Raw genomic sequence first — 18648 nt, 5'->3', positions numbered from 1 at the left:
GCTACAAAATTATTATTTTGTTCAATTTTTTCCGTTGAAAAAATTAATTTTACTAACATAAGTACATAACAAAACCTTTTTAAGATAATAAATTCAAGAACTTTTTCTTCTTTCAAAAATACAAGATTGTATTAAAGGAAATGTTACAACATTCGTTGACATCAAATGATAATTTCCTAAAAAAGAAACTAACGATAACATTATAACTGTTTTAACTTGAACTGACGGATAAAATTAAGAACCCAAATTTATTTAAATTTGAAACTTTCTAAATTTAAATTTACAACTTAATGAAAAACTTAAAAAGTTATCATTTTATTCGATTGTATTTGCTAAAGGAAATGCATTTTATTGACATAACTATGCCATAAAATCTTTTTAAGAGAATTTATTTGCGTTCTTTTATCTTCCTTCAGAAATCGAAGGTGGTATTAAAAGAAATAACGACCGATGGAAAAATATGATACTTATCAGAAGAATAAAGTTAAGTTTAATTGAAGGATAAAATAATGAATCTGGTTTACTTGAATTCGCTATAAAAACTTCGTAATGAAAAGTTTAAATATTATTATTTTATTCAATATTTCTTTCTCAGGGAAAAAAAAATATTTTACTGGCATCGAAATCAGGATATTAATTCAGAATATTTATTTCAAGATATTATTTTTCAGGATATTAATTCGTGTTATTATCTTATTATATCTTCTCAAAGATCATATTGTAATTAATTAATAACGCTCGGTGGTAGAAAATTATAATTTCCTGATGTATAAAATTAAATGAAATTAGAAACATCTTAATTTAAATTCAGTGGAAAAATAATAAAATCCATTTTATTTAAATTTAGGTAACTCCCAAACAAAAAGCTTAAAATTATTATTTAATTCGTTTGTGGAAAAAAGCATATTTTACTGGTATGAATATGGCTTAAAATTATTATTTAATTCAATTTTGTTTATGGAAAAAGTATATTTTACTGGCATGGCTATGTCACAAATCTTCTTCAGAGAATTAATTGATGATACTTTCTCTTCCAGCAGAAACCGAAGATCGTATTAAAAGAAATGTTCTGACGCTAAAAGATATATTCTTTTGGGGTTCTATGATTTTTGTGTTAGCGTATTTAAAGGAGACAGACTATCTACCTTCAACATGTCATTCAGTTCAGGTCCTATATATTGCATACCAGAAGAGGAAGAAAATCATTCTGACTGTTCAGCTGATGATAAATCTCTCACTTCAAGTACGCAGAGAAGACCATTACATTATTCACTGTCAAACAGTGTATCAAAGGATAAATTTTCTTCCCGAACGGGAAGTGCTCTTACTTCAAACCTATCAAGTACACAGACAGTTGAAGAAGAAGGCGTTAGGCATAAACAGTTCGAATACAAAGTGTCGACAATGGATATCAGAAGTAAAATTTCTGTTTCACTTATTGATTTCTCAGAGGACATACACTTAACTTCTTCTGATAGCGGCTCCTTAGGGGTTGATAAGCCACTTCCATACATCGATACTACGTCACCAGAAACAAATAAAGAAACTGCAATAGTACGTTATCAGGTGTTTGAAGATTACAACTCGCATTCAAATCAGTTCTCCTGTTACGAGAAGCTTCTGCAACCGCACGTAGATTTTCACTCTGTTTCACAGGAAGACATTTCGCCTTCAGAAGATACGTCCGATCACCAAGAATCGTCATCTAATCAGAACTCGCAAAACTTTCTTTTTATCGATTTAAACAAGCAAGAAAAGTGTCGTTCCACAGAAGATCTAAAAATTCTGAGCCAGCCACCAAGCAAAAGTCGGCAAAGATCCGGTTCCGTCCAGTGGCTGCAAAGTGCTTTCCATTCTGTTAACCAAAGATGTAAAAACCTGGTAGAACCACGGAGACCGAGCGACATCGTCGAAGAGCGCATGCGTAAAAGCAATGAAGAACTTGAAATGAACGAACCTCAATACGAAGTTCTCAAAATGGGGCAGAATTCAACAGGAAGCGGGCGACGGTACAGCGAAAATATAATAGGGAAGCAAAAAAAGTTCAATTTTGCCACAGGATTTGGGCACTTAAAAGAACTATGGAAAGAGAGGAATGTAGGAGTTAAAAGACAAGAGGAAAAAGATATCGACCAAACGAGACCTGATGTCTGTCCTCTCTTTAATTTTCCCAAAAATTATGATGAAGATGAGCTAATACTTGATGCGGTAAGTAATTATTATTTGTTACTGAGAGTACTGTTACTGCAGTTAAGACAAAAATTTAGCGAATTTTATCTAGTTGGTAATTCTTATCCTCATTTTATAAATTAGCTACTTGCGCAAGCCGTCTAAAGAAGTTATTGTGAAAAATGTAATATACATAATGATTTTAATTATTCCAACTAGTGTAACTTAATAAAAATATTTAATAATTTTAATAATAAACTAAAATTATTGCTTTTTTATTATACTCATTTAACCAATCGGTCCAATCCAAGGCTACTAGATTTTAGATCCAGTAGAAATTTTACAATTGCCTGTAGTGAATACGTCAGCTGATTTGTACAACTTCTTTAGTGTACAAACAATATTAGAATCTAAACTTGACCGGCAGCAACGAAGCCTTGCCGATTTCAATAAGAGATTTTTTAACCAAATTAACTGAGCATACATTTCTAGAATTTGCCTGATTATGTTTTGTGAATCAGGTTTTTTAGGAACATCCCAACTAAATAAATAAAATCGCATAGATTAACACACAATAACACGCCGAACAAATATTAATTTAGAAGTCAAACAACAAAAATCAGCGTTACATTTTCAAATTTTCACAAGACTAGTTTCGATGGTTTTACAGAACCATCACCTCGGCTTCAAAAGCGCTAATGCAAAAGCTGAGCTGCAAAAGCGCTTTTGCAGCTGAGGATGATGCTTCTGTAAATCCATCGAAACTAGTCCTGTGAAAATTTTAAAATATAACGCTGATTTTTGCTGTTTGACTTCTAAATTAATATCGCATAGATTGTTAAAAATCAAAATACACACATTAAAATATACACATTAATTTTATGTTTCCAAAAATAAAATTTGAACATTTGAAAATTACCATATAGTGTATTATCACATCATGAAATTTACGAATTTCTAAGTGTGATGGCATATAACTTCAGATGTCTGCCTAATTACAAGACTGTTCGCCATAGTTTTAAAAATTCGCTGTGTATGCAATGAAACTTCATAACATCACTAATATACATCAACATTTCTAGGCAAATCTCACGAAAACTGCAGTCCTTCGGCAGGTTTCTTCCACATAATCTTCTAACGAGTGGTCGTCATTTGTCTCTTCCTCCTCATACTCTTTTCTCCTTTTCCGGTATATATTTGATTATTTTGTCGTCACTTTGACAGAATGTGAAGGGAACAGTATTGTTTACATTCATTCAAGATTGCACCATTAATACTAGATTTCTCGTAACAAGTATCTGAATCCAAGATGTCTGCCACGGGCGCCAGATGTGTTTGAATACTAAGTGAATCTTCATCATTCGTGTCGTCGTCTACGGCGATAAACATAGTCCAAGTTTCCACCAATGGCGATGTAAAATAAAGTTCATTACATCTTTCTGAACAAGAGACCAAGTAAACTTAGCGCTTCTCATTGCGAATTGTTTCCAAAGTTCATGGACACGTTCACATATCAACACAGAAAAAGGAATCTGTAATGCGTCTATATAATCTGGATAATTCTTTAGTTCGTTGGCTGGCTACGCCTTATTACGTAGGCAGCAGGAACACAATACAAATGTTTTCTACATTTTTTAAGTCTTCAGACTGTTATCTCTTAAGCCTAAATTTCTAATTTAAATTTAAACCTTCAAACGGGCCGCTATTTTGATATTACCGGTTAACTGACTGCCAGTCACGAGAGATTTTCTTGTACTTTAAATTACGTTTTGGTACGGGTTGGAATGAAGGAAAAGGTTTTAAAGCATTTTATTGTTTAGCAGTTACATAAGAAAGAAAATATGTCGGCTTATTTCTTTCCTAACATCTTCTGATCTATAACTATACTATTTTTGGTATATTATTCTATTTTTGAGTATATGTTGGCAGTATTGATGTTATCTCAAATATCGACTATTTCATTTTGTTCTTTTGTTTTTATTCAACTATTTGATGATAGAGGACACAAATTCACTCTGTAGCAGTCAACTTATTTCTGTGGCAAAATTCCTTTTTTAAACAATCATATCATAAAATTTAAGATAGACTGCATATACTAAATATGATGAATACTCCCGTACGAATTACTAACATAGGTTTCGCTAATCAACACAATTTCATTTACACGCTTCGGCTAACAACATAAGGAAGGGGGGATTTGTCTTTAAAAAATGCACCATATGGCATGGAATTTTTCAAGTGAAATTTCAAGCAATATATTAAACAGATAGGGTGTTATCACTGTAACTACTACCATTAATGTCTATTTTGGAATTTTCATGATTTTTGAAAGTTTTCAGTTTCTGAAGAGCGCAACTTTTGAAGCGTCTCTATCTTGAAGTACTCCTCTGTATCTGTATGTTCTACAAAGAATTGCGCTATTTTCCTTCGTTATTTTTTGAAGTTGTTCATGAATCAAGACGGATCAGAATTTTTTCTTCCACTTTGAACGCATTATATTTATTATTGTAATGTGCTCTGCATTACAATCTGGACTGTGTGTAATACGGAACTTATAAGTTATACAACTGCAGCTAATAATCATGTTGAACCTCTCTCATGATTGTGATTATAAACAGGATTGTTCTGATTGTAAGCTCTGTGTTTGTGTTTTTAATTGTTCTTATTCCTTATTTGTGAAAGACTCTTGCTGCTCTATTCGTAAGTTACTGACAAGATCAGAATGCAGATGCATCAATAATTCCAAGCGTGTTAATCCTGTAGAAAGGGCTATCTTAACAAGAAATTAGCTAAGCTTTTCTTCCAATTACCCGATACGAATTGACTGCCACGCAGCAGATACAAATCATAGAAGAATGTGAAAAAATGTCATTGTTGCCTCACGGCAGATATAAATCCTAACAACACCTAAATATAGATCTTTGCTATGAAAGAAGGAAAAACAAGAAGGTATAGAGTCATTAGGTTTTCCGAAGCAGGAAACATGAAAAATGAATGATGCATTCTTCAGGATTCGAATTCCTTCTAGGAATTTGCTAGCCAGACGTGTATTCAATTACACAATGAACCAATGCGGTGTGAAAGAAGACAATCCCTTACAATCTCTTTCTCGCTTAAAAGGAGAGTTTGGAGGAGATGGCTCAGTGAGTAACTACAGGGGAGAGATGAATTATCATCCGACATATTTTAGTTTAGGTGCAACTTATTGAGTCATTAAATTTCTCTCGGAGACGGAAACACGAAAAATCAGCTATACCTTAGCTAGTATTCGAACTCCGAATCCGCGGTCATCCTGTCAGACGTGCTTTCAATTACATCACGAAGGCACGCGATAAGGAAGAAGAAGTTTCTTTACTCTACTGATTTTGATGTCAGGTGATTTGAAAGAATAACCACAGAATAGTAATTTGTGCACACAACTGATTCAAAAATCTTCTGTACATTTCATCTAATCAGCTTGAAGAAGCTTGAATTTCTGCAGGTGAAGCAAAGGATGCCAAGAAAAGATCCGTTCCTAGTCTATGGCTCGAACTTGAGAAGGTTAAGCATTAACCTCTGTGGAAAACAGCTGAAAGTATATTCTTCAGGCAAAATTGCGAAGTTCCACAAAAAATGTTATATTTGTTTTTGATGAGATTAGATTTTGATGTGATGCATTGAAACCCGAAAATAATATTTTAAATGTTCGTAACACTGGAATTTTTCCTCGCAGAAGTTGATATCGAATAAACATATTAAATTTGAATAATTAAACGAAGCAAAAAATAAATTCTCAAACAAAACGAAAGAGGAGGGATTGAAAACAGTAAATTGATTAGATTTTTAAAGTAGGTAGTAAAGTTTTAGGTAAATTGTAGATGATTGATTTCAATATCATCAAAGAAAAGAGAGTTCGAATCGCACTAAACCGGAGTCAAAGAAATGTAAAAAAAGTCAAGAAATAAAAAAAGGAATATGCACTTAAAAGTAAATAAACAGTAAATTAGTTGATAAAGAATCAAGCAGTGAATCATAAGTCAGAAGCGGCAGCCAAAATTTATTACAATGCTGCTGATTTTTCAAAATATTTTTCTCGAAGAATCTTCTTTCAAAGTTATTGAAAAACTTACTGAAATTTAAACTAAAAAATTTGGTTGCAGTTAACGGTGAACTATACTATGGCTGAAGCAAAACTTTTAGTTTCTCATGCTTAAATCACATTTCTAAATCCCTCATTTGTTTAGTATGAAAAAGCATATGATGTATATATTAACTTAAAGCACATAATAGTTGTGACTCCTTTTTAAGAATCAGGGGTCTCATATTTAGGGGCAATTTTCTTCTATGTTTAGGCTGCATTCAAGAAACAAAATAAATCGATGAATATAGCCACGTTTAGAAACTACTCCATAATCATGATGACATCTACCTGAAAGACTGTGGGAAACTTATGAATGACAATACCCACGAGCTTTTGGCAAAATCTTGAATTGCATAACAATGCAGGAACTGTTATGATGTGAGTTGTTTTTGCTCAACAGCACAAACACTTTTATAATTAATACAAATTCTTGCCTGTGATTCCGACGTACTTATAATAGTGCAGTTTGAGAACAAAACTCCCAATACCGTTTTGATAAACAGAACAACTCGGTAACGTTTCCCAAGAAATTTATGCAGTTGAAGTGAATGTTTTTTTATAAAGGTAGCAAGCAGTCCCTTCGTTACTGTTACAGGATACAAATTCAATTAAAAATTCATAAAACTGCGGAGCCCTGTATATTATTCGATTCATTACAGAATCGAGTTATAGCTAGTTATAGCTTATATAAAACTGTTATATCCTAGTTGTAGCTTATAAAAATTGTTATAAACTGATCAAAGCTATTATATAAAAAAATCATTCTATTGATTAGTGTAAGTACGTAAGTAAGTTTTAGATGCGTCTTTCTTTGTTTTTCTTTGTCTTTAATATTTTAGAATTTTGCAAAAACTAACATCCTGTTTGTAGGACATCAAGATAAAGCACATAAATTTTAAATAATATTATTTACAATTCAGTATAAATGTTATTGCATACACAACCATTAATGACTAGTAACAATGACTTTTAACATTTGTTTTCCGATATTACGTTTGAAAATACTATTTTAAGATTCATAATTAATTTTGTTATTTAATTTTAAATGAAATAAGAAGTAAGTTTAATCAAACATATCTACTTGTATTTGTAGAAAAACAAAGAAAATGTCGTTTCTGTTGTTATGAAAACATATATATATACGCTGCCAAAAATGTAATAAAGGATTGTGAGTTAAATGCTGTGCAATGAAATGGCATCCCTTGTAATATCCTATAATATTTGACGTTCTATAAGACGTTATTCTTTGGCAGCATAAACTAACATCAAACTCCTAACAAATTCGGATCGAATTATCGCTATGCCTGAAGCTAACGACAGAGACTTGAGAAGGTTAAAATAACCTTTTTATTAAATCAGAACTTGAACATAAAATGCACTTCTTCTGCCTAACAAAATAACAAACACTTTTGGCGATGAAATTTAAAATAACTATCAATTTCAAATTTAAAACTAAGCCTAGTAGTCAAAGACTATGCAGTTGGTTTTAAATTCTAAGTTGGCTCAGAACTTTCACCGGCGTAACCATTAAATGTCGGTTGCAATAACGCAAAGCCGACGAATTATAATCTTATCGGAGTTTGCAAGACGAGAGGCAGGAACACTCTCTAGCTTATGATCTGAAAATCTCAGCTTAAATACTCTCTAACTGATTTGACGTTCTCACGAGGAAACGGAGAAGTTATGATAAGTTAATCATAACTGGTTAGTTAAAATAATAATAATAATAACCTTACAACGTAAAGTACCTTAATTACTCGAAAAGATCTCTTTATTTCTATATTTATCGTAACTTACGGAAGGCTATTTTGTTAGATGAACTTGCAGACGAAGAGAGAGACGTTTAATTATCATACGACAAAAAATGACAACTTAAATACAAAATAAATCACATAGGTGAGCATTAGTGCGAGATAAAATAAATACTCAAGTACTCCTTTATTTCTTAAAATTTATCCTAAATTGTAAGGACTGTCTCATACCTGTCGATGTTGTATTTTGGAGTAAATACAGTATGTGAACAACTTTCATTCTATCATATACAGTGAAAATTAAACACAGTTTTATTGCATTTTAAATTTTGTTGCGTACGCAATTAAACAAATTTTTACTGCTACGTTTTATCTCATTTCACTTATTTTTAACAGTTATATTCACAAAACAATATATTCTCGTTAGTTCTAGAAATATGTTTCTTAAAATAGGTAATAAAAAAGACACTAGTACGTTTTATAATATTGATTAAATAAGATTTAAATTTTTAACGTTATTTGCATAAATATAATATTAAGTTTATTCTTTTGTAATTATATTAGAGAATTATTTAGGTGTACAAGGATTGTAGAATAGCAGTAATTCTCCTATGTACTTAACACAGTGTCCAGAAATGTTCTCACACGACCTTTATTTCTTTAACCGTTGGCCGGAGAAATACATTTCCGAAAAACAAAAATTTTTCAAATGATGGAAATAGTCATCTTTTGGCAGTTTCATTTTTTTAAAAAAACGATTTTGTTTATACAACGGTACCTCATTAAACGGTTCCAGATCCTTGGACGTATACCGGAAGAACCTTTTTAGTAAGAAATAAAGGAAAAATAGTAATCCATGCTTTCTTTTAAATTAGAAATGCCAAAATACTCGTATTTTCCTCATTTAAAATATTTTTGAAGTTGGAAGTAACTCTGTAAGGAGAAAAGTGCAGAACCACCTACTGCTTGGCGCGGTTTTAAGACTTGCACACATTCGGTATTCATGTACACATCGACCTACTTAAAAAAAAAAAAAAAAAAAAAAAAGATAATTGCACAAATTCGGCATTGTGCCCTTCCTTGACTCTTTCCATGTACACATCGATTCATTATTACTTAAAAAGTCAAAGGAAATTGACAAAAATCCAATTCTTCTTACTCTTACAAAAAGCGCCAAACATAACGCGCTAAATAAGTGGACGATTCTGCACTTTACCCCTGTAAGAACAATGGTTGCGAGTATAATAGCCAGATAAGGATTGCTGTGAACACTATGTACATAGACCGTAGTTAAAATTAACTTTTTGGTTTGCTTATAATGATATTTTTCATGAAAAGGAATTTATTTGTAATGGAAACTCAAATTTAATCATTTTTTCTTACAGCTGGTCTATGTACGTGAAATGACCTGTTAATTTTTTTCAGTTTCGTAATACTTTTTTTTTTTTTTTTTTTTTCATCTTGTAGTTACGCCAAGCTATGAGGAAATGTACAGTGGTTGATCCAACAGCAAGGCCATCTTCATCCGTAGTCTTAGAACAACTATCCAAGATTATGAAATAGCCTCAGATAAATGGTAAGAATTTTAAGAGTATTTGAGTGCTAAATCTAACCCGAACATCCGAAATGCATAACGTTTGAAAGGACAATTCAAACTTTACACTTGGTAAATAAAGCCAATTAGGAAAATATCTGAAGCAAAGATAAATACCTTATTTTCGGCATATAAGTCGAACATGATTATTACCCCAAAAAAGGACGTTAGTCCCGAATGATTTATTATTCTCGAAACGGCTTTTGCATCGAAACACTATAAACGGCGTATAATTTTTCAGACTGTTACCACCAAATATTATCGCTCTTTATTATGTTTAAAGAAATTAAATAATTAGATCTGCATAAATGTATGCATGTTTCTTGCATTATGCTAAAACGACAGTACCTAGAGCCATCAAAATTTTAATATCGTAATCATCCAAAGAATATGGGCATGTGGAAGCCCTAATTTGAATTTGAAATTTGTTTTATTATCGATTTCATATTTTGTAAAACTTTGAAGAATTTTTTTATTAACTAACTCAACGATTTGCAAGTGATCAGTTGTAACACTATGGAAGAAAACAATTTTATCTCCAGCTCGCAAGACTGCATAGCGCAAATTTTAAAGATATGCTCTTTTAAATTATTTTGCAATATTGCTGTTGAATTCAATTTTATGGTTTAAATACGTAGAACATGCTATTTAATAAATAAAGTAAACACCTACAAAACGTTAACAATAAAAAGACAAAATAAAGTTTTTTAATGCCATCTTATTAAGAAAACTGAACATTGATGTGAAGAATAACTGATAAAAGCTGAAAAATTACCAGAAAAATATATGGGAACACTTAAAAGTTACACCGGCAATTCTAAACGTACACAGCTATGTTGTTTTTAAAATTTTTATAATTTGGTGTTGAATTGGATAGGAGTAAGTGCGAAATGTTGCTTAAAGAAAATGAGGCTAAAAATACAAAAAAAAGTTACAGCAGGCAGCGTAACAGCAGACTAGACTGCGATCTCAGCGAGATCATTAGAAACCTTAACAAACAAACCCTTTTGGCCGACCGTTAACATCTGAAACCTTGCAGTTTTTTTTTTATAATTAAATTAATTTCATACTTGCTAATAATGTTTTCAACAAAGCAAATGCTGTTCTCATTAGAAAAAAATTCCATCTTAGCAATCGACTCCAAACTTCTACTCTATAAAAGAGTTAGGTTTATATAGGCCACACCAACATGGCCGCAACTCATCGTAAAACGCTTCCGAATTTTTTGGATAAATGTCTACGTATAAATTACCATCGCACCTTGGCATCCTTATAAGTATGACAAGAGTGGCTTATATGGGCTTCTGTGAAAAATGATTTAAATTTGAATTTTTAAGCAATCTTACAGTTTTCTAAAATGTCGTACACTTCCGCAATTCGCATTTTAAATTTATTTTTATTTGATATGATTATGATCAACGTACAAAGTACTAAAAATATACGAGCTGATGATAACTTGTTTCCTATAATTTGCATGTTTACAAACTGCAATTTACCCAAGCTTTTTGATGCAGACAGTGACTTTTTATCACTACTTGCTAATACTAAAAGCTGTGATTTGTCCTGTAAGCAATTTTACTTTAAAAAGGTCAAACTGTAATACCAGATTACACTCCTTACTCGCAATTATGCAGCTGAGTAACTGTAATAATTCAGCAAAAATATTTTCGCTCCTGAAGAAGAGGATATTATTTCTGACCGCCCTCGAAATCGATAAGGTTTTATTCAAAATAAAAGTCAAATTAAGGTAGTTCTCCAAAATGGTTTTTCTCCTGAAAAAGACTTACTTGTGTCTGATCACCTTCGAAATCTAGAGAGTTTTTTTTTTTTTTTTTTAGTGTGTTTTATTGCCTAATTTTAGTGTGTTTTATTGCTAAAACGCGTAAGCTTATATTTTGTACAACACATATTAAACTGAAAACATAGAAACAAGACATCGGAAAAGATTAAATGTATGTTTATAATTAAGTAAGTTTAAATGTAAAATGTATAATTATAAAGTTATTGCACGAAATACTTTAGATAAAATATACTTTACGTATAATTAAACATGCATCAGTGATATCTACTAGGTTGAAAAAATCAGAGGTTCCTGAAAAAAACAAATTTTACTCGGGGGCTGTAATTTTGTAAATCGGTTCATGATGATACCCCTAATTGTGGCATAAAAGTGTCGAAGTTGCACGCCCCTTCGAATGCGTATTCTGCTTAGAAACTTATGGTGTTTTATTCCAATTACATTAATTCAAACTGGTTAAACATTGCAAACCGTTCGCAATTTCGGGACCTTGAAATCATCATCGAAAAGAAGAATGTTTTAAGTTTTTGAATGAGCGAAAAAAAGAATTTTACATAACCAAAAAGGTCATTCCTTCGGGAGCTTATTAAATGAAACAGCGTACGGAAAGCACGTAAACAAAGTGTTAAATGTGCTTCTTTGTGTTCAATTACAAGTACGTCTTGATGAAAAATTGATATACGAAGTTGGCACTTGGGTTACATTTGACCTTTAGGGCATCTCCTGATTAACTTCCATTATGACGTCATACATGTGATTAATCTCTCCAAGCGATAGTGGCGTCGTATTTTGCAGGTTCTACAACTCGCAATCCTTTAAGCGGTCTTTCGGGTTAATCCAGAAAACGTTTCGCTATTGCTTTTTGCACCATTCCAAAATGAAACTGCACTGGGAATGCGAATACTTCGCAAAATTGATGCTGTAAATATTACAAATGAGTTTCCGAGGGATAATCAAACAAGATGCTGTTGAGAATTTTATATTCGCTGGTGTTCGCTGTCATTTATTTTTGCTTCCTACTTCATCACTGCCATTCACAGGACGAGAACGGAGTTGTCTCTACAAACATTTCCCAAGAGCTAATCAAGCCTACCCCAATAATGCGACATGTTAATCAGTCCTTTGCCGATGCGCTCATTCAACAGGCCAACAGCGCCTTTGTCTCTAATATTAGTTTCGATGATCTCATCAATGACAATGACACGCAGCAGATGTTGTTACGCTACAGAGAAAGGTAAGGATATTACTTACGATACTTATTACAAGAAAACAAATATTTCAAAATGTTTGTTTTTTATGTTTAAATTAATGCATTAATTTGTTCTTTTTCTTGTGCTGTTACTTCTACATTCGGCTTCCACCAAAATTCAAATTTGTAATGTTATCGTTAAAGCTCGAAAGCCTTTAATGTGTACTTTACCTAGTTAATCTGCAGATTACCTGATTCGTTCCGTTTAAGTGTGGAACCATCTATAAATTAAGTGTTTTCCCCACTTTTCAAAGTTAAATTTGTTTCGCATTAGGAAACAAGAAAAATCAGCAATGCTATAGTCGAAATTCAAACGCCGTACCTTTCGATTCCAGCCAAACCTACTTCCACGAAGGCATGTTGTAAGAAGAAAGTTCCTTACTAGGCCCATCCATCCTTCCATAATTATAAAGCAACTAATTATTTACTACATTTTAGTACAATTATTATACTACATTTTAGTTCGGGCGCCACTTGTAGAGCCATTTAGAATTTTTTTTTAACCAAGAAACATAAATAATCAGCAGTACCCTTACCAGGGTTCAAACTCCGGACCTCTCGACTGCCAGCCGGACGTACTTCCTATTACCCTGCAAATACGCGGTAAGGAAATTATTAAACTGGAGGAAGCCCCCAAAGGAAGGAGCCGGTTACATGATCGATTTCGTGGTTTTCCCTAAGTGTATAACGCGAATACAAACCATTGTCTATTAGGAAATTTTCGAAAAAGGTATTACTGTGCTAAGGAAAAGGGTCCTCAAGTGTTTTACCATATTCCAATCTAATATAATCAACGTAAATCTTCTTACAGCATTTCTTCCCACTAAGGCCTGGGTGGTTAAGGACGCTGAATACTGGAAATTCGGGTTCGAACTCAGGCAAACGGGATAGCAGGATGGTTGATTTTCATGGTTTATACCCGTGTGCGACGTGAATACGAGCCAGTTATCCTTAGGAAATCCTATACGAGGGCATCACAGCCCTTGCGCAGGCAGTCTTTGTGTGCTGTGCCATATTAAAATAACGTTACCTAGCTAAGTGTAGCTAATATAGCCTGCCAGGAGAATTTTTGTCCCGGCTTTAACTAACAATATTAAAAAGCTAAATGAATACAACGGAAATAAAATCCATTAAAATTTTATTGTTGACTTCAGCTTGAAGTACAGAACTAAATTGACTAACGTAAATATACTTCCTCTTCTAGCCGGAATAACACAGTATGTTATGATTTACAATTCACGCGTTTAAATCATAATATACAGCTTAATTAATTTCCGGATCAGTAATTCAATATTCAAAGTAAAGAGAAGATTTATCAACTAGTAGAAATATCTCTTACGTCAGATACCAACAGAGAAGGTTTTTTTCGGCGTACTGGAATTGCCAGTTTTCTCCCTATCTTAGATTCTTCTTACATCCATTTAAAAATGCTCTCATTGACATATCCTGGTGGAGTAGACGAAACAATAGAAATATCGGTCAGAATTTAACATAAACAAAAATGTGTTAATAAAAATTAACCTTAGAAATGTTTTTATTAATTACAGATATTTTCGGATAAAATAAATATTTTTCAGGGTCTTGGTGGTTAATTTCATTTAAAATCCTTGATATTATTTATAACACCACAATAAACCTGCTGCAGAATGTGCATTAAACTTTTAATTTTTTTAAATGTAGTTTTGATTGTCATATAGTATATTCCTATGCTTTGTTAACACTGAAATAAATTAGTTTGAAAATTTCTTGGGGTTTCTACCCTAAAAATATAGAATCATTAGTCATTAGGTCTTACTTGAAGCTGGAAGCGTATTTCCTTGTTGGGATTCAAATCACGGTTCTTCCGATTAATGCCCAGTTAGCACGCACGTATGCAGTTTCCACGTTAGCACACACGACTAATAATAATGCCTTATATTCTTCCGCACTTAAAGGAAACAGTGGAGAGAGGAAAGAAACCCAGTTGATCAAATCCAGATAATGGCGATGGTCCAGGTAATCATTCACCTCATTTAGTCGGATGCCACTCTAGAGTGATTTAGAATATTTTGGAACGAGAAACGTAAGAAAGCACTTATGCGCTTTCCGGGAATCTAACCACGGGTATATTGAGCTATCCAAACAAGCTACCAGTTACATCATACTATAGCGCAAGGGGATAGGCCATAATTAGTTTTAATATAGTAAGCTTATATAAATGGGAAAAGGTACGTAAAACAGAAATTTCAGTTCAAGAATGTGATACGAGAAATTTAGCTTCAAACTTTTAATGCTAATACTACATACTATTTGTACTATGTTATTGCTAGTATACAAATGTCACCGTTATTGCTAGTATACAAATTACCGTTCTGCTTTAGGTTTGTTGAAAATCATATTTATATATTTTTTTAAAATTAAAATATTTCACTTTTAAAATCATAAGAATTCGAACTACATTCAATCAATGTCCGATTAGCTGACAATCTCTGCAGTTAACTTAAAACCACGGCTATTCCTAAGGCAATTAAAAGCCAAATGAAGAGGAAGCGATAATAGTTCATTATCGTGGTCAGCGCTGTCCAGTTACTCGATCTCAAGCGATCTAAAGCTGCGTATTGAGTAGCTTGTAATAGATGCTTAGTTATTCTCTTACATACATTTAAAAGGCTCTTCCTCGAAATCCCATCTTCTTGACACAAGCTATCCCAGTTGCAAATTAAGAAAATCATCTTTTTGCGTGTGCTACGGCTAAGGTTCAATATATTCCTTTGAGAGCTTGATACTACAGAGAAAGGGCCCAATTTAGACTCATTATTTCTCAAATAGAGTCTTCGAAATTATATATTTTTTATAACAAACTCGTAGTATTTATTATTCATTCATATACTCTTAAAATAAACTCGTATATATCTTCTTTTCCTCCGCTTCTGTCGGAGTATACCAAAAACATCGCAGAGAAAACAACGCAAGAAAAAAAGTCGATGCACAAACATCATGGGCGGAAAGAAAGCAAAAAAGAAAACATCGCAGTTTAAAACAACGCGGTTAAAAAACGTCTGGTAGAAAATATGCGTTTTCTGAGTGTAATAATTTTAAGTGAGTTTTGGGATAATAATTTGTGAACAGAAGAAAAGGTAAGTAATATTTTACCTCTATATTTCATTTTTTTGTATTAACTTAAAAATGTTTACTGAAAAGCAAGAAGGAACTTAAATCTCGAAATTACTAAATACTATCTGTAGTAGTTAATAGAACTTTGTTTTTATATTGCTAACTATTAAAAGCTACTATCTAATTAATTTCTTTTATAAGGACGTATTAGAAGATTTTCATGAAAAAATGAGGTGTAAAAAAAGGATTGGAAAGAGGAAGATGCATAAGTTTAAAATTATGTTAACTGCTGTACGGTACATTAGTTTTTACCGATTTCCACATTTAGAAAATATAACTTTTCTTGCCATTTTCAGCAAGAATTTATTAGTAAATACAAAAATATGAAATACAGAGATAAAAATATTACTTTTTCTTTTTGTGCTCACAAAACATTGAGCGAAAATTCACTTAAAATTTTTTCAGTGAGAAAACGCATGTCTAAAGTGTTATTATCATGCGATAAGTTGCTTTCCCCCCCCCACGATGTTTTAAAACTGCTTTATTTTCTCCTTGCTCTTTTTTTTGGGGGGGGGGGTCTTTCATCGCGTTTGTTCAACGACTTTTTTCGCCTTGTGTTGTTTTCTCCGCGACGTTTTTCCCCACCACGTTTCTGCCTCTATGCCTTCATGCTGCCATGTGACGAGCTTGTAAAAAGGAAGTATTGTAATCGTGAAAAGTTTCAGGCAACATATTTCAAAGAAAATATCCATTTTGACCGTTATTGAATTCAATTTAACGCTGTTTTTGCGTGATATCTGTGCGTAAGGACAGAATAAAAGACACCTTTCCTCCAAAAAAATTATAAAATTGCTTTAAAATTAATTCTGAAGAGAATTTTTCGTGGCGTCTGTACGAACGTATGTACGTACGCATAACTCAAAAACGAGTAGCCTCAGAACGTTGAAATTTTGTATATAGGACTGCTATAACATGTAGATGTGCACCTCGTATTTTGGTTGCAATCGGCCGCATCGAACGTTCCACTCTGTTGCCCGACTCAGTAATCTCAGTATCTTTACTCTTATATGTTTGTAAATTGTACATTTTTTGCTTTAAAAATGATTGAATTATGTGGTTTTTATCTTCCGGTTCAGGTTTTTATGCCTTTCGTAATTCTGGAAGCAATATTTGTACAATTATCAACAATTTAAAAGCTGTTTAAGTGCGGTTAACTTTTAAATAACATGGCGGACATATTTGTTTACATTTGAAACAGCAGAATTGTAGATTTGTTGCCAATCTAGAGAGACTAAGCTTCGCAACACAAAAATAACGCCTTCATTTATTATTGCGAATTAAATCATGCTTAATCCTTTCTGGAATTTTTTCGAGGAAATAAGTGTTTAAGATTTACTTCGTAATTTTTAATGCAGATATTTTGAGTTTTTACGTATTTTTCCTTGTTCAGAAGTGAGAGCTGAATTAATTGAATGAGAAATACTAAATCGTCTGTGAAAAACTGTTTCTTTTCTGTTTTGTTTGCTTAATTTCTTTCATACATCGTTTTAGCTTTATTATAGTATTTGAATAGAACATGTGGCAACGATAATTCTTCAAATGATATAAATTTTGTGCATTCAGAGTGTCGTTATAGTAAACAAATAGAGTGAATTTTAAAAAGTGCATTTATTCTATTGTGGTTTATGCGCTGTCGACGAAGTAGATTTAATTCAATCCAATCAATTTAAATGAAATTCAAGAAACAAATGCGTATAATTTAATATTCCGTACAAGGAAGTCATGTGGTGTACACATCAGATTTTTTCGTCTTGTCAAACCGATTCTGGTATTGCTTTTTTTTTATGTAAGAGTGCTAACTGGCCCACAATACACCACCAAGAAATATCCCAGAACTTGTGAAGATTTTCACTGCAACAAATAACCCATATTATAATCAATAACTAAAAAAATTGCTATTAATAATTTACTTGCTTTATCAAGCAGTTTCATCTAAATAATGAGTTAATTTGTTAATGTCAATTAAATAAATATTCAAATCGAAAAGAAGGCGCTATAAATAACAGAAGAATAAACATCATTAGAGAAGAAGAAACTAAGTTATAAATGGAATCTGAACAATATCATTAAGTTCAAATTCAGCCAAAAAAGTGTCAATTGCGTGTTTTTATATTTTGGTAGAGTTTGTCTTGCAGTCATCTTATTTGTCATCACTAATACTATCATTCGCACTTTTCTTTTCCCTTTGGTTTTTGGCATTTTTCGCTAATAGTTTTGTTTTACTTCCGTGGTTTGTGATAACGGTGTGTGATTTTTCTATCGTTGTTCAATAAACAAATTTAGCCTTCCTTTAAACAGTATCCATTTAACCCACAAACTAGTTAATCCTCTCCTGACTAATAGGGAGGTGAGTGTTGAATTCTGTTTTGTTTTCTCTTGCTTTCAAAATTAGACAAAATAGCAACTTTATTTGGCGTAACTTTTGTACAAAATTTTATCGATTTTGACAGCGATCAAACACAGGTCCCTCTTCTTTAGAAGTGAAAAGAATCCTTCTAAAATTAAGGTTGCTCTTTTGCCTAACTTTGATCTTCACATTGGCAAATTTTTCTTCCATTTTGCTTGTTTGCTTGTAAATAGGGCTTAGTGGCACTTCCGCACAAAGAAACATCCATTGCGGCATGGGCTATAGCAGTTTCTATAAGTTAGTGGCACTTTCGCATACAAGGCACATCTCTTTATCTTTCGAAAACTTAGAACAGTGACTAATATTGTGATTATCAATTTGTTTTACAAAATTTAAACTACTGACTGGACTCACTTAATGTAGATTTTAACAAAATCTTTATATTATCTATCTGTTAACGTGTAAAG

General features: G+C 32.4%; 1 protein-coding gene across 1 annotated transcript in view; it reads left to right on the top strand.

Annotated features, from left to right (window-relative positions):
• Nucleotides 1-1037: 1037 nt before the first annotated feature.
• LOC146999140 (uncharacterized) overlaps nucleotides 1038-18648 on the top strand; it is a 29204-nt gene continuing 11593 nt past the window's right edge. The window contains exons 1-2 of the mRNA XM_085817585.1: nucleotides 1038-2208; nucleotides 9508-9616. Coding sequence (XP_085673711.1) covers nucleotides 1153-2208; nucleotides 9508-9603 — 1152 coding nt within the window. The 5' untranslated portion in view covers nucleotides 1038-1152 and the 3' untranslated portion in view covers nucleotides 9604-9616. The remainder of the gene's footprint in view (nucleotides 2209-9507; nucleotides 9617-18648) is intronic.

This window comes from Stegodyphus dumicola, chromosome 1, assembly GCF_044657685.1.
Source record: "Stegodyphus dumicola isolate Sdum_Otavi_A_Nest chromosome 1, ASM4465768v1".
NCBI classification, from domain to species: Eukaryota; Metazoa; Arthropoda; class Arachnida; order Araneae; family Eresidae; genus Stegodyphus; species Stegodyphus dumicola.
The sequence above is the reverse complement of the archived record's forward strand: the minus strand, read 5'-3'. Positions and strand labels throughout refer to the sequence as shown.